General features: G+C 43.3%; 2 protein-coding genes across 2 annotated transcripts; both read left to right on the top strand.

Moving 5' to 3' along the window:
- Positions 1 to 1,855: 1,855 nt before the first annotated feature.
- LOC102383739 (olfactory receptor 6C4-like) lies at positions 1,856 to 2,797 on the top strand. The gene has a single exon (XM_006035022.1). It carries the CDS (start codon positions 1,856 to 1,858, stop codon positions 2,795 to 2,797), a length of 942 nt encoding a protein of 313 aa, XP_006035084.1.
- Positions 2,798 to 17,172: 14,375 nt separating this feature from the next.
- On the top strand, positions 17,173 to 18,114 carry LOC102383487 (olfactory receptor 6C4-like). The gene has a single exon (XM_006035021.1). The coding sequence runs from the start codon at positions 17,173 to 17,175 to the stop codon at positions 18,112 to 18,114; it is 942 nt and encodes a 313-aa protein (XP_006035083.1).
- Positions 18,115 to 21,398: the final 3,284 nt, after the last annotated feature.

Raw genomic sequence — 21,398 nt, 5'->3', positions numbered from 1 at the left:
GGTAATGGATGTGAAGTCAGAGAACCTTGAAGCTCTGTTATCTATGCGTTTGGCTTTCTGCAAAGGTGCAAGAACTCTGCTGCTGTTCTTCTGTCCTCTTTAGAGGTAAGGTCAATGAAATCCTTCCTTGTTTCATATCAAGATAGAAATTACAGATTCTAAAACCAGCTATAAGAAATCATATAGTTAGGAATGAAACCCTTAGCCAAAATGGCAGATCAGATCTTTTTCTGGGATGAGTATCTGTAGGCACTAAGGAGTCATTTGTGGTGCGAAATCAGAGTCCTAAAGATGTGTTTAGAAAGGTAACTCTTTGGAGGCTGAAAAAGCTCAGTGGGATTCAGGGGACTGGACCCAAAAAAGGGGAACTTAAGGGGTGACAAATTGGTTTTTAAGATGTAGAGTCCAGCTGCTCTCTCTGGGAAAATAGGTCTTCTCTCAACAATCCAGGCTTCAGATCTGTAAACACCAGGGAATGGGCCTTCGATTTTTACTGTCACTGGTGCAGAACTGAACATAATCTGCAGAAGCCTCTTCACTGACTCTGAACTGCTTTGGATCAGAGTCACATAGAAGTGTGTAGGTAAAATGTTTGCTGCACAGATGAGACTATGACCCTTTTAAATTGCAGGGGGAGTCAGGGGGCTGGCAGTGGAGAATGAAGCTGGAGTCTATGCAGAGGAGTCTTCCCAATTTGTAGAAGGTATACTAAGAAAAGCATTTGACTGCAGACTTTCTGAAACAGGAGATGAAAGGGACTTATAGTGCCAGCATAGCTGTTAACTTTGTTATGTATTGGATTTTGAGAAACAAATAGACAAAATTGCCAATGATCAATCCTATTTCATTTTCTGTATTGAGAGGGGTCACAATTGAATTACAGGATACCTGTATAAGCGGCTAAAAAGCAACTGCTGTGTCTGCATAATATTGTGGCAATACAAATGTGGCAACACCACTCCATCATCTCTCCCCTTCCTTCATGATCAAAACTGGGGAGAGTTAGCTTTCATGGGTCACCGCAGGATCACTCAGAATAACAGAGACAGTAACAGCTGCCAGGTATTCCCAAGCAGCAGCTCTGCTTCCCCTTTTAAACGTGCTAAAACTTATGTTTGTTCACACCCTTCAAGTTTTTCCATGGCACAACTGTAGTCATGTAGCTGCAAGATTTACCCCTTGGTATGAAGTATTATGGTAATTATAGAGGAAAAGAGCATAATTCTGAAATCTGGAGCAATGTGGAAAAAAGAACTGACAGTCCAAAGTTCTCAAGCCCTTTCTCTTCACATTCATTTGCACAGATTGAAAAGGTGATGGTAAAAGCAGATTTATCTCTCTTCACAGTTAGCTGGTTGGTTCTACTTGGCCTAAAACATATATTTGAAAGTTCCCAAGAATTAAAGCAGTGGTTCTCCATCTTTTTAGATGCAAGGTGCTCTTGGATAGACTGAAGACACCCATCAGAAAATACCAACCCTTAGTTTTCAGTCAGGGGGCCATGAGTTAATGCAGCTGATCAAATCTTGCAAACTGTTCTCATTAATTTGAAGAGATGATTAAAATGAAGGTAAAACTGTGAGCAAAATCAGTCTCCCTTCTGTCTTTCCTCCATTCTTTTTTTCTGCAGTACCATACATCAATGTTTTTCACTGAAGTATCTGTCTTTTGAGATACCCGTTGTGTTTGGTTCTAATTCTTCTGGACTATTTTTTCTGAAGGCTTCTGGAGTGCCGAGCACCCAGAAGTCCTTGGGGATGTTTTCTGTACGTATTCTCATAATCTAACAGGAAACCTGATATTAATTCTAACTTTCCTTTCCTTTTCTTTTTCTCTTTAAGCTGATCCAGAAGTGATGAACCATACGTCAGTGGTGGAGTTCATTTTGTTGGGCTTGACCAACAACCGGCATTTGCAAATCATCCTGTTTGGGGTTCTCCTTTTCATTTTCCTTTTGATCCTGCTGGGAAACCTCACTGTCATCACCATCACGCTGGTTGACCATCGTCTCCAGACCCCCATGTATTTCTTCCTCCGGAATTTTTCCTTTCTGGAGATCTCCTTCACTTCCTCCTTCATTCCCAGGACCCTCTACAGCCTCCTGATGGATAAGAAAGCCATTTCACTTCCCGCATGCTTCATCCAGTTATTGTCATTTTTCTACTTGGGAACCTGTGTGTTTTTCCATGTGGCGATGATGTCCTTTGACCGCTATATGGCTATTTGCCGCCCCTTACATTACCCCACCATCATGAATGGGAGATTTTGCATCCAGCTGGTGCTCAGCTGTTGGGTGGCTGGTTTTATTTTGATGGTTCCTCCCATTGTAATGATTACCCAGTTGCCATTCTGTGGGCCCAATGTCATGAACCACTTCTACTGTGATACAGCCCCCTTGCTTGCATTCTCCTGTACAGATACACAGTTCATTGAAATACTACTCTTGATTGCACTGATCTTTATCATACCCGGTACTCTGACCGTGACCATCATTTCCTATGGCTGTATCATCTCCACCATCCTACGCATCCCGTCTGCCACGGGAAGGAAGAAGGCCTTTTCTACCTGTTCTGCTCACCTCTTGGTGGTTACAATAATGTACAGCAGTGCAATTTTCAGGTACATCCGGCCATCTCAGAGAGGTGGGCAGGATTTTGATAAGACTGTGTCCTTTCTTTACTCGGTGGTGACCCAGCTCTTTAACCCTTACATCTATACACTGAGGAATCAGCAAGTCAAAAAGGCTCTGCGGGATCTCTGTAGCAGGGCATTTTCTCGCTGCATCATTGAAATCTGAGGAGGTTCACAGTGTATATAGACAGTGATTGACTTCATAGCTTGCTTTATCAGGCTTTTTGTGAGGAAGGAATGATTGACAGGACAGGCATTATCTTAACACACCTAGATTAGTAGCTTTATAGCTCATGAAGTCAAAAGGGACCACTGGATCTTAGGGGCTGACCAGAAACATGTAGTAATGTCTCTAGTGACTACATCCCCCCAAGTATATTGATCTTGATTTTGAGACTTCAAAGAAGACAGAATTCACAAGGCCCTTGTTTAACTCATACCCTAGCACTCAAAAAAAATTTTTAACCCCCCACACTATATTTTTTGTGTCTTATTTCTTTATGTGAATGTTTGTAGTATTCCTACCTTCTCTTTTTCCTGTTTGTCTCCCACATTTTTATGCCTCATCACCACATTCATGGTGTTGTTATTTCTAGCTGTGGTAGTTATTGATGCAAGATTCATATGCCATAACGGACAGCATCAATCCATTGCTCTATCAACTGTGAGAGATCAAACAAGTCACATAATTTACTATGTAAGAAGAGAAAGAAAGATCTAAGTTTTAAGTTTGCTATTGATTACCCAGGTTGTAGTGGTGAGGAGTATTAGTGGAGGCCAGTGCAAAATCATGACCCTGCTAATGCTTTCGGGTTAAATCCTATTTCACTTTAATGAACTGAAGTGGCATTTCCATAGAAATGGTACGTTTTGTTAATAATTCACCATTTGGATTCCATGTAGATAGGCTCTTCTTGTGTTTCTCTAATGCACATACTTGGTAGGCATCCCTTCATCTGTGGAGGTCCTGAGGTGGGGGACAGGATCACCCAGGTGCATATGTAGGGGCAAGTAAGTCAGCAAATTCTAATCAGGAGCTAGGTATTTTGTTTAGGTCATATTGATTGTCAATGGGAGCTAGATTTGTAAGTGGCTTTCATGTCTTTCTATATCATCATTTGTATCTGTATCTCTATCTCACCATTTGTGTCTGCAGAAAGTTTCTGCATAGAAGTGAACAACTTATTTCTTTTCACTCAGCTGCACAAATATATGGCTTTTGTTGTATTTATGCCAAATAGCAGTATTGCTACAGAATATTGACCTCATGCTGTGGTTGATTTTGCAATTTGTTACAGGATTTTGACTTTAGATAACCAAAAGGGGAAGAAAAAAAACAGGAAGAAAAAAGAGAACAAGAAACCATATGGGTGGTTTTACAGTCTGCTTCTGATATTTGATGCTAGACAAAAAAAGTGAATGAATGCATGAACTTTCAGATAATAAAGAGGAACCAGGCATGGGAAACAAATCAGGCAGAAATAAAGGTGTGTGAATCTTCATATTTTACTTGTTCTATTGCTTCACCTTGTTGCTGTCCCCAGACTGGGTTGATAATGTGTCTTTTTTATAACTCATTAATTGATTGTGGTCTTTATATTTCCAATCAAGAAACATGATCAACTTGATCTCTTGGTGCTATTTTCCAAACACAAACAGTTAACATTATCATGAGGGCTTAATATGTTTGGTTTTTTTCCTATTTAGCCTGTGGTTTTCAAGCCCATCGAGGAAGTGACTTCAGTCTATCTGCAAGACAAGGATGAATTTGTAGTCAAATAGGCCCCTCCAAGAAGAAAAGCAGTAACATGATTCATATTTGACTGGGCTGGCCAGATATAAAGTGTAACACCCAGAAGTCATTCCTGTCTCTGGCCCCATAAAAGTTGTGTTCCTTTCTTTCTGGTGGCTCAAGCTCAATAGCACGAATGCAGGGTGCCTCCCAACTCCCCCTCCAGCTCTCTGCCAGACTCATTTATAACCTGGTGGGTAGGATACACTTCTAGAAAATGGGAGAGGCAAGTTTCACTACTTAAAGGGGAGGAGGAAGCTGAATGCAGTTCTTTCACTACCTGAGAAACATCTCTAACATTTATTTATTTATTTGTTTGATTTCTATGCTCACTTTCCACCCCCAAAAGGCCCAAGGCAGCTTACAATAAAAACTAGGTAACAGGGCTGTGCGAAACTTTGGTCCTTGATTCAATTTGTTGAAGATGCAGGCTGATTCAGTGGCCAAATCTCCAAATGCAAATCAGATCAGGAAACCCTTTAATCTCTCCGAATCGAATTGGAACCTGTGAATCGATTTGGAGAGATTTGGAAAGATTTGGAGATTCGGACATAGACGCGGCTTTAAATGGTTTTTCTAAATACCTCTAGATAGCAGGTGGCTCGTGAATGCCGTGGTGCTGGAGCGCATGGAGTGTCCCACAGAAGTGCTGCCCTGCAAGCTTGGTAGCAGACCAGACGTGGACCAGAACTCCCCTGTACCCTTCGGCTTGGGAAGTACTATTGGTCCACTTCTGGGTTCGCTGTCAAGCATGCAGGGAACTCCCATGCATTTTGTGGGATGCTCCATCCACCCTACCACTGCAGCATTCAAGAGCCATGCCTGGTACCTTGAGGTATGTAGAAAAAATATTCTCCAAATCAGCATCAAATCTTCAGATTTGGATTCAGCCGAATCGAATCGGGGACAGTGATCCTAATCAATGAATTATATCAATGTCCCTGATTTGGGCTGAATCCAAACCTGAATTGAATATGGCCCGTTTTGCACACCCCTATTGGTTATGCCTCCTTTTCAGCCTACCGGGTAGCTGCAGGCATATACCCAAGCTCAGAAGCATGGGAAATTCCCTCCTGCCAATCTCCATGTTAAGATCTAGACTGCTAACCATCTTGCTATCATTCAAAGCTCTGAAGTAGAGTACACATGTGCCTTGGCTGACAACTTTATGTCTTACTGCTATTATGATATCAAGGTTTGCAGATGTTTCAAGGTTGGCAGATGTTCCTGGCATGGCACTGTTACCTGCCTCCCAACTCCAGTGAGCAGAAATTCAGTTGGGACAGGTCAGGTTTTTCAGTTCTCATCACTGATAACAGAATTCCTGAGCTTGAGCCAGAGCAACTCAAAGTCAGTGGAGAGGCTCCCATTGGCATCCACAGTCTTTGCATCAGTGCTATAAGGAGGCCACTGCCCCTGCAGCAGCACTTACAAGTTAACAAACACAGAGAAGTGAGGCTGATTTTGTTACCCAAGACACATTGCTTCTCTCTGCATTACAAATGGAAACAGATCAGTGCAGATTCTCTTAGCCGATGTACGTCTCCCCACTCTCTTTCCACTTGCCCTGGTCTGCTCTTTAAAGTATCTGGGAAATCACTGCACAAAAGGGTCTTCAGTATTCATGAATCCCCATTTGCGCAGATCCCCATCCTGACCCCAACCATGAGGTATGAGGCAGGTTAGCACATTACAGATTATGTAATTCAGAGAGGTGTGAGTTTTTGTAGGTATCAAGCTACTTAGTCAGATAATGGGGTGCCTTAACACTTCAGAGCCCAGCCCAGGTAATCCTTTAGGTGGGTGGGGGCTGGCTGTTTTGAGATTTTTCTCAGATATTTTTCTCTGTACCCAGGACGCATCCTATCTTGTGTCCCAAATGAAAAAGGTATGGAATTTGCCAATATATTTCTTATAAATAAGATTCTTAGAAGAATGTCATCAGTCATCTGACTTTTAAGATATAAAAAAATTAATATATTTTACCCCATACAAAAACCTGGTTGGGGGGGGGGTGTGTTATTTAAATCCATCCTCACTCCCCCCTTGCTGTGGCATCTAAGGTAGAGCTTCATAATGGTAGCTGCTGTGCACAGCTATCCATAGCTCACTTTTCTCCCAATTCAATCCAATCAATCTGTTACACTTTTGTCTCCCATGTTGGTTTGAGGAAAAAAAAAATCTGGGGCATTGGCTACTTTTGCCTCCCGCAGTGGGTTTCTAAACCCTGACAGGGAAGTAATTGGTAGCATGAAGCAAATGACAAACTAGAAACCAAAATAACTTTACTCATAACATCTTTAATGATGTTCACAATAAGCTGTCATCCCAGAAACCACGCCTAACCTTCAGGCAACCTGTGATGATATACACCTTTGGAATGCAGAGAAGAATATTCAAGTACACACACACACACACACACACACACACACACACTTCACAGCTTCTGACCTCACGGACACTGATGTAGATCTGTTGATAGAGGTCTCAGTACATAAAAGAACACAGGAACAGCCTTATGGATTCAGGCTTTCCAGCAAATAGCCCCTCTTTTCTTTTTTCATTTGCTGTTTCTACTAGTTATCATGTTTGAGATTCTTGTGCTTCTTCACTAGCTCACAACCTGAGACCAGTTAGCAAACAAACTTTGTTCTGGGAAAACACACTGGCTCACTTTCTTCAGAAAGTTAAGGGTAAGAATAGGAGGGTCTTGCATTTCTTTGCTCACTGTGGGCAAGTCAATACATTCAGTCACTAATTTATTGTAAAGCAAGGCTAGAAGAAGGCAGGGAAATACATAGTTCCAGACAAACGGTACAGGAAGAGTGGTGCTTTATATATTATGTTAAGTATTAGGACCCAAAAGACCAGGTTCAAATTCTTGCCTCCACCGCAGATGCCCTGCAAGTCCACAGATAAGCTACAGAGGCTCAGGTCTGTGCAGGTGGTTAGTCATTGCTCTACTCAGGATTCCAGTTCAAGCAAGTAGGTGTCTTAACATTCACTTAATATCCATGGGTGAGGAGGACCAGCTGCCAAACTTTGACCCTGAACTGGCCAGATCTGCTAAACATGCTCTGGCCATGCTACTGTGGATTGACCACATTAGAAAGGACTCCAACCTAGTTGCTTTTGTTCAACTGTGTTCCAGAGGTGGTGAAAGTAGCAGTCTCCTCTTTCCTAGCGGTTACTGGTTTGGCCTAGGAAGGGGTGACCTGTAATCCCAGCCCTACAGAGCCTGACAAGTTTTAAACCTTTCATCTGCCAAACTAATGGCTCAGCTGCCATGCTAGAAGCTATTCTGGCACAGGACCATCCTCAGTCCTTTCTGTTGAAACTTGACCACTGTGCAAAATAGAGTGCAAGACTCATGGGGCCAGAAGATCTCATTCCATAGCCTAATGTTTAGGGCCTTTGGCTGGCGGGGCAGAGACCCTCGGATCCTGTCCCTGTTCCCAAGACTCTTTGTGCATCCACATTAAACAGTGACTAGATGCAAGAACAGGGGAAAAAAATGGAAGTGAAGGGATGAAAATCCAAAGTTTCCCTCTCCCAGGAGAGTGCACTTACCACCCTGTTGCCAAGTCTGGCTCAGTCTCTGCCTCTCTGGGACATGTCCAAGTTCTACTCAAGATCCCCTTGAAGGACATTTGCCAGACTGCAGTGTTTGGACCTTGTCTCAGGTGAAGGATTCACAAGTTTCTTTGGAATATTTCTCCCTAAATGGCTCTCTTTCTTGTATACAGAAATGTTGCATTTATCTCTTATATTTCTGGCATTCCTTTTTCCCAATTCACCATACCGTTTCTCTGGATATCAAATAATTAGGACAAGAACATTACCTTTCTGTACCTTTCTGAGTAGCCCAGATTAAAGGTTGCACCACACCTGCCTAACCCAAGATAATACCATTTCATTGGAAAGTGAAGCACAACCTCAGCTAGCATTCAGTTGAAGCAGTATAAGGAAAAGTCATGCTTAAAACCCCTTGGAAGGAAAGGTTTAGGTGACCTTTGGACCCTGGCAGTTGACTCCTTCAGCCTTCCAAGTGTACTGTTTAAAAAGGTTTCCGTATTAGTTTTATATTTATGTAATTACTGGCTAAATGCTATTTGTAAAAGGTTTTACTACCTTATCAGGGGGTCTAAATCAATGCAAAATTAAGACAGGCAAAGGCTGCATATATTCTCTTTCAGGATTTGTGGTTTGGTGGTTTTTCTATCTCATTCAGACCAGACAATTTAATCACAGCCCTTCTTCTGATAAAAAAAAATGCTTGTGCTGGTTTCTTTTATCGTCAGGAAATTTTAGAATTTTGTGGTGCAGTTGACTGAGTAGCTTCTGTGATAAAGAATAAGCAATAAAGTTATAACAGGAAAGAAAAAACTAAGACAACAGGTCTTAGCAAGTGAACAGGTCTTTACATATGATAAATTCACTCATGATAAGGTTCTAATTTCTCCTTTAAATGAATCATTCTTAATTCCAGGTGATACATACAAGTGCTATAAGAAAACTACCCTGTGGTTACTAATACTTTGACTACTGTGGTTACTTCTATTGCTACTGATGGCAGAGTGAGTCACAGAAGTTTAGGGTTGGCAGGGATCTCATGAGATCATCAGGTCCAGCCCCCCTGTTCTTGGCAGGAAAGACTGCTGAAGTCAAATAACCTCAGCGAGGTGTGTACCCAGTCTCCTTTTGAAGATCTCCATGGTAGGTGCTTGCGCACCCCCCCCCCCCGGGTGCTTGCCCCCCCCCCCCCCCCACTGGGAATCTATTCAAGAGTGTAGTCACACGAACTGTGAAGAAGTTTTTTCATATATCCAGTCTGAAAGCTGATGATATGTGCCTGCTCAGGACAGCCCCACGCAGGCTGCGAGCAGCTGCAGCAGGGAGCATGGGCCATGGGGCAGGGGAGGGGCCGCTTTCCTCCATGCTGGGAAGGAGCCTGGGGAAAAGCTGAGCTCCCCTGGGGAGGGAGTGGGCAGAACTGGGCACAGGGTTCAAGGTGTGGGCAAACCATAGATTTCTAAAGGGGCATAATGATACTTTCCATTTTGTTCCATTTTACAGTTCCCTTCTTAATAATCCCTAACATCCTGTTTGCCTTTCTTATGGTTGATGAGCACTGAGCTGATGTTTTAGTGAGCTGTGCACAATGACTCCCTGATCTCTTTCTTGTGTGGTAACATTAATGTAGAGCTCATGATAGCGTAGGCTTAGTTTGGGTTATTTTTGCCCAGGTGTATCAGTTGGCATGTATCTATATTGGATTGCATTTTCCATTTATTTCCTCATTTTCACAATTGTGTCAGATCCTTTGGTAGTTCCTCACAGTCTGTCTTGGGTTTACCACTTGGGGTAATTTTGTATACTTGACAAATTTGACCACCTGACTATTCACCACCGTTTCTGAATCATTTATGAGTATGGTAGACAGCACTGGTCTCAACACAGATCTCTGGGGGACTCCACTGTTTACTTTCCATCCTGAAAACTGACTCTTTGCTTTCTATCACTGAGCCTTTTTTTAATCCACATGTGAATGTTGTCTGTAGTCCCCTGACTACCTAACTTCATTAAGAGTCTCCAGTGGGGGAATTTGTCAAAGGCCTTTTGGAAGTCCATATATGCTACATCATTTGGGTTGCCCCAATCCAGCTCCTTATTGACAAAACACTCCAGTATGCTGATGAGGCGTGATTTCCCTTTGACAAAGCCCTGTTGATTCCTGCACAGCAAGTCATGCGCTTCCTAGTGCTGAACAATTCATGTTTTTTTTTCCCACTGTTATTTCTACCAGTCTTTCAGAATAATAGGTTAGGCTCACTGACTTGTAGCTCCCTGCAGCCCCTTTACAGCCTTTTTTAAACAGAGGAGTATCATGGAAACCCTCCAGTCCTCTGGTACTAAGACTGTTTGTAGAGACTGTAACAGAGCATTAAGATAGAAACTCTATTGCTTGGAGAATAGTTATGTTTCTATACGGAGCTGTATCTCTCCCTTCTGCAAGTCCTCACTCCCAATGGAGCTACCTTGTGGGACTCAGTTTCAATGGGGCTGGGTTCCTCCAGCCACCAAATCAGTCCAATACATACACACATGCAGATTAACGTGGCATGCCTGACTCAGCTGGGTTGATCAGCATGTACAGGCTGACACTCTCATATGCCAGGAATCAGGTTGTTAAGGTAACAACAAAATACAGTCAGACACAAGCACACAGGTAAACAGAAAACCTCTGAATCAGGCTGGGTGTCCAGTTGACACCCTCATGGGTCAGCATTCAGTTCATTAGGGCCCATCTGAGCCAAACTGGGTTAATCAGCCTGTACAAGCTGATCCCCTTATGTGTTTCAAACTCAGCACATCCCAATTTTTTGCCCTAACTGTCCTAGTAGTAGCCCCCTTGATGAGCAGACCTCACTGTGATTTTGGGCATTACAGGGATCTTTGGCTTCGGTAAAAGAAGTGTTGCTGCAGAACAAATGGGGAAGTCGAGAGGAAGAAAGAGTAGGTGAGGTTCGTAGAAAAAGTGTAGCAACCAGCTTGACCATAAAAGTTATTTATTGCCAGGTATATGAATTTATGATGATACCAGTAATAATAGCCATACAAGAGAGAGACAACTAAACAGTTACAATATTACATAGTTTCAATTAGGGTTTTGGGGAAGTCTAGATTGAGTTTGATTAGCAAAAGTCAGGTTTAGAAAGCTGTGCCTGGAGTAAGAGAATAAAAGTCAGGTTCCTGGAGCCAGCGAGAGGGAGAGGGAGAGAGTTGGGGTCTCACCACTCAGTGAAGCTTGAACCAGTTGAGGTTCCCAGGTGTTGTTGGATCTGGCAGACAGGCAGAGTCCTCAGCACGATCAATGGAGAGATGCCAGGCAGAAAAGGAGTGGAACTAGTGCATCTTTGGATCCAAGCCCCAGGACAGACACTAGAGCCTGTGTAGGGGTTTTTGTAGGGAACTAACACCGGCTCAAGGGAGAACACTAGGTTTGTTTAGGGGTAGACAATGGCTCATACGCTGGATAATAGGAACTGATCACTGCTGGCTATAGGTGGCATTACTCTGAGGGAGCTCACAATACAGACAGGCAGATTCAGTGTTTTGGATACCAATAGAGGAGTCATTACTAGAATTGGTCTGATAAATGCTGAGCTGGGTGTGCGTAGATGTGGGTTGATTAGCATTTGGAGCAAGGATTCCCCATCATGCAATGCTCCCCTGCTTTTCTGATCCCAGAATTCAGTGCGGTCCTTGCCTTGGAATCTCTGTTCTCCATCCTGAATGCTAATGAAGGTGCATGCCTGTGCCATCTTCCATTTAAATGAGTTGTCATCTGGTTCCATCTCAGATACAAATGAGGCATGGGGAGTTGCTTCACTCTTGTCACTCTTTTCTGGAGGGCTTTAGGTGCGTCTCCCACTGCATCTTCTTTGTCTTCTGTAAGTCCTTCCTCTAATCAGTTCTTGTTCAGGTAGAGGTGGGGAGGGGGAGAGTTCTTTGTAAATCAGACAGGCTGCGCCCTGTGGCAGGGTTCCCCAAGAACACCGACCTGAGAGGAAACAGGGCCGTGAAGAAACCACTTCCTGGCTAACAAGCCCTAAGCGTGGCCAATTAAGACTTTGTAACCAGCATTCAATAAATGTAATATCTTGTTAAACTACTATCTGGGTGGTCAATAGTATCTCACCTAATTTGGGGAATAACTCTTATCATTTCTTCCATCTCAAATTGAGGCAGACAAGCTCTGAGTGAGGCCAAGGAAACACATTCACCCTCTCTATGATAGATTGCATATTACAGTTAGGAATTCAGGCAGACAAGGTTCAGTAATTTCTGATCTCAGCTCCTTCAGGACACTAGGGTGAATGCCATCAGGCCCTGATGATTTACTGTAGTTTAGTTTATCAATATCCTCTACAACCGCATCTACTGAAACCTCCATTTGGGGCAGCTTCACTGACTTGTCCCTAGAAAGAGAGGAGTGATGGTGATGGAATTTCCCTAACGTCTTCCACAGTCAAGACAGATACAAAGAATGCTTTTAGGCTTTGGTAATGGACCTGTCATCCTTCAGTGCCCTTTTTACACTGATCATATAATGCCTGAGAGACGTCCTGGCAGAGCTTTGGCGACTTGTCTTATTACAGTTTAACATTTTACTTGCAAGAGTTTCTGCTCTTTCTTATTTTCCTGATTAGGATTTTGACTTTCGTTTTTTGAAAGAAGCTGTTTTTCTGCTTATTGCCTCTGCAACTCAGCCAAACTATACTGGCCTTCTCTTCTCTTCTCTTCTCTTCTCTTCTCTTCTCTTCTCTTCTCTTCTCTTCTCTTCTCTTCTCTTCTCATGTTATGCATTTGCAACCCTCCAATATGGGGTCCTTAAACTGTTCCCGTGATACCTGAAAGTTCCTCACCTCTTCAGGGGCCCTTTTTAACTTTTGTCCAACTAGCTTCCTGATTTTTTGTGTAGTCTCCCTTTTTAAAGGCAAAGGCTACTGTGCTAGATTTTCTTGTTCCTCCTTCTACATTGATGTCAAATCCAATTGTTTTATGGTCACTGTAACTGAGCAGCTCAAGTGCAGGAGTGGGTGATATTCTCTCAGGGTAGGATCTATGTGCCCTCAGGTCTGACCAGAATGACAGTTCTTCACGTAAGTCATGACTTCCTGTTGGCAGGCCACCTGGGAATGAGGAAGACCTACTAACAGGTTGCCTGTAACTTTTGATGGCCACGTCTGCATAAGACAGTTTGAGATTTTATCTGTTCCTGTGTCTTTGTGTTCATACTAAAAGACCCACACAGAACCCTTGTGGGCTCCTTCACCCTCTTCCTGTTACCCATCTGGTCTTGACCCACTATTTTACTAGACTTTATTGTAGAGATGCTCACATCTAATGGGTATTCCATGAATCCTGATGGTTATGGATCAGTTAACCAAACTGGCTCGCTTTATCCCATGTGAAGTTCTACCCTTGGCCAAAGCCACTGCCCAATTTTGGCTACATTATGTGATTCACGTTCATTGCTTCTCAGACTTCAAAAACTTAAATTGCAGGTGCTATTTAGTTTCCTGATTTTTGGTTCAAGGCCTTGTGCCTGCCGGGGGTCCATTCCCATCTCTCATCTGCGTATCACCCACAAACAAATTGTCAATCTGAGACAACAAATAAGATTCCAAATCAGTACCTCTGGTGCTATCTCAATTTCTAGCAGAACACCTGGCCTCCTCTGCTAGCACTTGCAGACTTTGCCCATAACAACTCCCTACACATTTTAACTGGTCAAAGTCAATTCTTTGCTATTTATGGTTTCCACCCCTGGATGCACCCTGTACTACCTCTCACCCCTAATAACCCTGCAGACAGACTGGAAACAGCATGTACAGGAGGTCTAAAAAGAAGTAAAAGTCCATTTGGAAAAGAGACAAGCTTCATTCATATGACACTTGGACCAACATCATCAGCAAGGGCCTACTTATTCAGTAAGACAAAAAGTATAGCTGCAGACAGAACACCTCCACACCCACCGGTCCTAGCAGAAACTGGATCACAGATACATTGATCCCTTACATATTACCTTACAAATTAATCCACCTCTCCTCAGGCGGGAGGAACCATGGGAGAAGCCCACATGGCTGCCCTGCCTGGCCTCATCCCCCACTCAGCTCCAGCCTCCCAGCACTAAAAAAAAAAAAAAAAAAAAAGATAAGAAAAAGCCCCACACTCACTGGCTGCTTCAGTGGGGCTCAGGGGCTCTGAGGGCTCATGGCACAGCCACTTCCCCACTCAGCACAGGGCAGTGGGGGGCAGAGGGGATGGCCCCCCACCTGGCACCCATGCGACAGCTAACCCATAGCGTGGGTGCAGCACAGCTTGGCAGAGTGCTGCATGCTGTTTGGGAGCTGGGGCTGAGCGGTGCCAGGCTCTGGCTGACTGCTGGAGCCACCCCAACTCCCAGACAGCATGTGGCACCCTGCTGAGCTGTGCTGCACCCATGCAATGTGGCAACTGCTGTATGGGTGCCAACCAGAGAGGGAAATCCCCACTTCCCCCAGAGGTCCTGAGCTCCCCACATCATGGAGGGATCTGCCACAAGCCCTCAGAGGCCCTGATCACCACTGCTGCAGCCAGTGAGTGTGGAACATTTTTGTTTAAAGTGCTGGGAGGCAGGGCTGGGTGGGGGATGGGGCCAGGCAGGGCAGCCATGGGGGGTTCTCTTGCAGCTCGTCTCACCGGGAAGAGGTGGGCACAGCCAGAGGAGTCACGGGAGAACCTGTAGCCACCCAGCTGGGCCTGCCTCTCCCCAGCCAACCTGAATCTTCAAATCAGCACTGAATCTTTGATCCTGATTGGGCCTCATTGAATGGGGACAGTGATATGAACCACTGAATTGAATCACTGTCCTTCGAATTGGCTGAATCTGAATCATATGCTTCCCTATGTCCACAGGTCTACTAACTAGAGAGATGGACTATAATCAATGCTCCACCTAGTTTTCTCTCCACCTTACGGTCCATTCATCCAGCCCATATTTCCTTAGCTTGCATGTGAGAATATTGTTGGATGCTGTACTATCAAGGCTTGTTTCCTCCTAGCCCCACAGATTTCCGTCCTTTGACAGTACAACTGTGGTGGAGACATAGAGCAGTTTAGAAATATACCCATAATGCAAGTCATGGAGAACAGCAGATGATGGTGAGATGCAAGGGGACCCTTTCTAGAAAAGGAAACTAAGCAGAGGTAGGCAGTTCTTTTGGATGCAGAACATAGCTCCTTCGCTAGAAAAAAGTTTGAAGCCTCAAGAGTCTACTGCTTCAAACTGTTTTGCAGATATCAGTTTCATGAACTCCAGTTTAGAGTTCAGGGAACTGGGAAGGCAACGGATTTTCACAACATCCTTCCTTTTCCTAAAGTTTCTTAACAGATTTATTTTTTGTTTCAAGGAGTCTTCAGCCATGCTTGTTAGCTAATTGGTCCCAAGGCATTGGTCCCAGTGGCAAAGATGGATCTCACACATCTCAACTCCTATACATGACAACTTAAAAAGGAGGGGTTATTTCTGAGGAAGGAGGATTATCCACAGCCCCTGGTTTTGCAGAAAAACATCAGTCCACAGACTTAAGGTAGACAAGGCCTGTTTAGTAGCTGTAGGCTATTGTTTTACATTGTTTTGTTAGTGTTCCATATGTTTGACAAGTTTTGACCACCACAACATCCGACTGAATATTAGGAGAGGTTTTATGAGTTGACAATTTAAAGTGTTAACAATTTGCAGGACTTTTAGGTGCTGCACTATTACTTTGTTTTTTGGGGCGGGGCGAGGTGGGGAGAAAGAAAGGTGCCCAGCTTAGGGACCTTGATCACATAGTCCCTGGCCAGCATAGTGCCAGTCCCAGGAAAGTCTTCAATCTCAAAATGAGAGTCAGGAAATTAGTTTGAGGGAACTGAGGGATGTGGGGTCAGAAGATAAAAGTGAGTAGGTAATGGATGTGAAGTCAGAGAACTGTGAAGCTCTGTTATCCATGCATTTTGGCTTTCTGCAAAGGTTGAAGAACTCTGCTGCTGTTCTTCTATGAATCCTCCTTAGTAAGAGAAGCATTTGACTGCAGACTTTGCGAAACAGGAGATGAAAGGGGCTTATGGTGCCAGCATAGCTGTTAACCTTGTAATGCATTGAATTTGGAGAAACAAATAGACAAAATTGCCAATGATCAATCCTATTTCACTTTTTGTATTGAGAGGTGTGAAAATTGAATTGGAGGATATCTGTACAAGCTGTTAAGAAGCAACTGCTGTGTCTGCATAATATTGTGGCAATACAAATGTGGCAACACCACTCCATTATCTCTCCCCTTCATTCACGATCAAAACTGGGAGAGTTAGCTTTCATGGGTCACTGCAGGATCACTCAGAATAACAGAGAGACAGTAACAGCTGCCAGGTATTCCCAAGCAGCAGCTCTGCTTCCCCTTTTAAACGTGCTAAAACTTATGTTTGTTCAAACCCTTCAAGTTTTTCCATGGCACAACTGCAGTCATGTAGCTGCAAGATTTACCCCTTGGTATTAAGTGTTATGGGAATTATAGAGGAAAAGAGCATAATTCTGAAATCTGGTGCAATGTGGAAAAAAGAACTGATATTCCAAAGTTCTCCTGTCCTTTCGATTCACGTTCATTTGCACAGATTGAAAAGGTGATGGTAAAAGCAGACTTATCTCTCTTCACAGTTAGCTGGTTGGTTCTACTTGGCCTAAAAAGATATTTGAAAGTGCCCAAGAATTAAAGCAGTGGTTCTCCATCTTTTTAGATGCAAGGTGCCCTTGGATAGACCGAAGGCACCCATCAGAAAATACCAACCCTTAGTTTTCAGTCAGGGGGCCATGAGTTAATGCAGCTGATCAAATCTTGCAAACTGTTCCAATTAATTTGAAGAGATGATTAAAATGAAGGTAAAACTGTGAGCAAAATCAGTCTCCCTTCTGTCTTTCCTCCATTCTTTTTTTCTGCAGTACCATACATCAATGTTTTTCACTGAAGTATCTGTCTTTCAAGCCATGAGTTGTGTTTGGTTTTAATTCTTCTGGACTATTTATTTCTGAAAGCTTCTGGAGTGCTGAGCACCCAAAGGTGCTTGGGGATGTTTTCTGTATTTATTCTCATAATCTAACAGGAAACCTGATATTAATTCTAACTTTCCTTTCCTTTTCTTTTTCTCTTTAAGCTGATCCAGAAGTGATGAACCATACGTCAGTGGTGGAGTTCATTTTGTTGGGCTTGACCAACAACCGGCATTTGCAAATCATCCTGTTTGGGGTTCTCCTTTTCATCTTCCTTTTGATCCTGCTGGGAAACCTCACTGTCATCACCATCACGCTGGTTGACCATCGTCTCCAGACCCCCATGTATTTCTTCCTCCGGAATTTTTCCTTTCTGGAGATCTCCTCCACTTCCTCCTTCATTCCCAGGACCCTCTACAGCCTCCTGATGGATAAGAAAGCCATTTCACTTCCTGCATGCTTCATCCAGTTATTGTTGTTTTTCTACTTGGGAACCTGTGTGTTTTTCCATGTGGCGATGATGTCCTTTGACCGCTACATGGCCATCTGCCACCCTTTGCATTACCCCACCATCATGAATGGGAGATTTTGCATCCAGCTGGTGCTCAGCTGTTGGGTGGCTGGTTTTGTTTTGATGGTTCCTCCCATTGTAATGATTACCCAGTTGCCATTCTGTGGGCCCAATGTCATGAACCACTTCTACTGTGATACAGCCCCCTTGCTTGCATTCTCCTGTACAGATACACAGTTCATTGAAATACTACTCTTGATTGCACTGATCTTTATCATACCCGGTACTCTGACCGTGACCATCATTTCCTATGGCTGTATCATCTCCACCATCCTACGCATCCCGTCTGCCACGGGAAGGAAGAAGGCCTTTTCTACCTGTTCTGCTCACCTCTTGGTGGTTACAATACTGTACAGCAGTGCAATTTTCAGGTACATCCGGCCATCTCAGAGAGGTGGGCAGGATTTTGATAAGACTGTGTCCTTTCTTTACTCGGTGGTGACCCAGCTCTTTAACCCTTACATCTATACACTGAGGAATCAGCAAGTCAAAAAGGCTCTGCGGGATCTCTGTAGCAGGGCATTTTCTCCCTGCATCATTGAAATCTGAGGAGGTTCACAGTGTATATAGACAGTGATTGACTTCATAGCTTGCTTTATCAGGCTTTTTGTGAGGAAGGAATGATTGACAGGACAGGCATTATCTTAACACACCTAGATTAGTAGCTTTATAGCTCACGAGGTCAAAAGAGACCACTGGATCTTGCGGTCTGACCAGAAACATGTAGTAATGTCTCTAGTTCCTGCATCCCGCCAAGTATATTGATCTTGATTTCAAGACTTCAAACAAGACAGAATTCACATGGTCCTTGTTTAACTTGCACCATAGCACTCAAACATTTTTTTTAACCCCCCACACTATATTTTTTAGTATTTCTACCTTCTCTCTTTCCTGTTTGTCTCCCATGTTTTTATGCCTCATCACCACATTCATGGTGTTGTTATTTCTAGCTGTGGTAGTTATTGATGCAAGATTCATATGCCATAACGGACAGCATCAATCCATTGCTTTATCAACTGTGAGAGATCATACAAGTCACATAATTTACTATGTAAGAAAAGAAAGAAAATCTAAGATTTGAGTTTCCTATTGATTACCCAGTTTGTAGTTGTGAGGACTACTAGTGGAGGCCAGTGCAAAATCATGACCCTGCTAATGCTTTCGGGTTAAATCCTATTTCACTTTAATGAACTGAAGTGGCATTTCCATAGAAATGGAACTGTACATTTTGTTAATAATTCACCATTTGGATTCCATGTAGATAGGCTCTTCTTGTGTTTCTCTAATGCACATACTTGGTAGGCATCCCTTCATCTGTGGAGGTCCTGAGGTGGGGGACAGGATCACCCAGGTGCATATGTAGGGGCAAGTAAGTCAGCAAATTCTAATCAGGAGCTAGGTATTTTGTTTAGGTCATATTGATTGTCAATGGGAGCTAGATTTGTAAGTGGCTTTCATGTCTTTCTATATCATCATTTTTATCTGTATCTCTATCTCACCATTTGTGTCTGCAGAAAGTTTCTGCATAGAAGTGAACAACCTATTTCTTCTCACGCAGCTGCACAAATATATGGCTTTTGTTGTATTTATGCCAAATGTCTGTATGCTACAGGATATTGACCTCATGCTGTAGTTGATTTTGCAATTTGTTACAGGATTTTTTCTTTAGATAACCAAAAGGGGAAGAAGAAAAAAGAGAAAAGGAAACCATATGGGTGATTTTACAGTCTGCTTCTGATATCTGATGCTAGACAAAAAAAGTGAATGAATGCATGAACTTTCAGATAATAAAGAGGAACCAAGCATGGGAAACAAGTCAGGTAGAAATAAAGGTGTGTGAATCTTCATATTTTACTTGTTCTATTGCTTCACCTTGTTGCTGTCCCCAGACTGGGTTGATAATGTGTCTTTTTTATAACTCATTAATTGATTGTGGTCTTGTATTTCCAATCAATAAACATGGTCAATTTGATCTCTTGAAGCTGTTTTCAAGACACAAACAGTTAACATGATCATGAGGGATGAATATGTGGGTTTTTTCCTATTTAGCCTGTGATTTTCAAATCCACTGAGGAAATGACCTCAGGCTATCCTCAAGACAAGGATGAATTGGTAATCAAATAGGTCCCTCCAAGAAGAAAGGCAGTAACACTATTGGTATTTTACAGAGCTGGCCAGATATAAAGTGTAACACCCAGAAGTCATTTCTGCCTGTGGCACAAGCAGGAAATTAATCCCAGTGTCCTGCATGCTGTTCCTACCAGTTAACCATAATGCCATCTTTTACGGGGTCACCTGAATTAATTTGGTGCTTATAGTACATATCACAAAAATTGCTTGGTGCTTAAGCTTACGCTTCTGAACATGCTCAGATTCACTCCAGGCATCTACTTACTAAGCAACAGGGTGATTCAGAGTGGAGCTGAGAAGATAATTTGTCTGCACTTATGTCCCCAGAGAGGCTCAATCTGATGGTGACTGGTTCAGGACAAAGCACAGCACCTATGGGCTGCCATCTCTTCAAACATGCATTTGGAAGTCATGTCCTCCTTTTGCCTCATGGCTAGGGCTCTGCCTATGAAGGTGGATTTCTGTCTCCTGAGACTGTGCAGCACTGTAAAACCCTAGGGAGTGTACTGCCCTGTCGGTTCCTTACATAAGGAAGAGGATTTTGAAATAGTTTCTAGAGTCTACGTAGAAAAGAAGTCTGATAAAGTCCTCCCATTCCCTGAATCTCACTAAAATTAACTGCAAGCAAACCTAATAGATCCAGTTACATATTGGACCTTTTACAAGATGGGTAGCCAGGAGCATTGATGATGATGGAAATGATAATGATGATGAAGCGAGTGTCGCCACACTCATCTTGGAAGCATGAGGGCCAGAAAGCCAGCAACAGGTAGAATGGTTAATGTCAATAAGACAGTGGGCAGCCAAAGGAGGGCCATAAGGGCATTCACAGATGATGTGGTTGGCTGTCTTGAAGACTGGCCTGGGACAAGGGCTATGGTAATTACATGGGCAGAGGTTTGTTAGGCCTCTGCAGTGCCAGGGGTCTATAGTTTGCTTACACCTGAAAGGGTTAATCCCTCAGAGTATTGGCCTGTGGTGTAGCCCACTACTATTAATGAAGGCAAACCAAAGTAAAGGTTAATAAGCAAATCTATATGATAAATCCAAGGTATCAACAATCATAACAACATGAACTAATCAACAACCGTTCAACATAACACTATATACAGATATGTACAGAGAGCAAAACTGGCCTCTCGCCAGTGGTGGCAGGCACAAGCATTGATATACACAGATCCCAGTAGGACAGAGGATTTCTATCCTTTCCTCCACCAATGAAGAGACCTCTCAGGGGAAGGTGAAACTTTACCTGTCTTATGCGGGGGAGCAAAGGTCAACATTTCCATCGGAGTTCAGGTGTGTCCTGGTGGACTTGTCCTGCACACACCACTCAGCACCCATACTCCCCGTCTCCCCCCACCCCGCCTCTCGCACAAGGCACCACTCACTTCTACCACACCGCAGCAGATTGCTGTGGCACCATGTGGTAGACAAAGAGGCTCATTACATGTCTTTGAATGCCTTTGTGTTTGCACATTATGAATCCATGGATATGATGCCTTAATTCACGGCAAGCCAAACTAAACTATGTCCTAGGAGTTGTACCTTTATGCACCAGAAGACTTTTAAAGCATCCAGAAACCTCACTCATACAAACAGTCACTCCATTGCAACACAAGAAAGGGCAAAACATGTGGCGTGTACAAGCACCCCAAGAGTCCAGGGCTGGGATTCTCAACCAGTTGACACAGGAATACCTT

This window comes from Alligator sinensis, unplaced genomic scaffold (assembly GCF_000455745.1).
Source record: "Alligator sinensis unplaced genomic scaffold, ASM45574v1 scaffold955_1, whole genome shotgun sequence".
Lineage (NCBI taxonomy): Eukaryota > Metazoa > Chordata > Crocodylia > Alligatoridae > Alligator > Alligator sinensis.
Note: the sequence above shows the minus strand (reverse complement) of the source record. Positions and strands in the feature narration are given on the sequence as shown.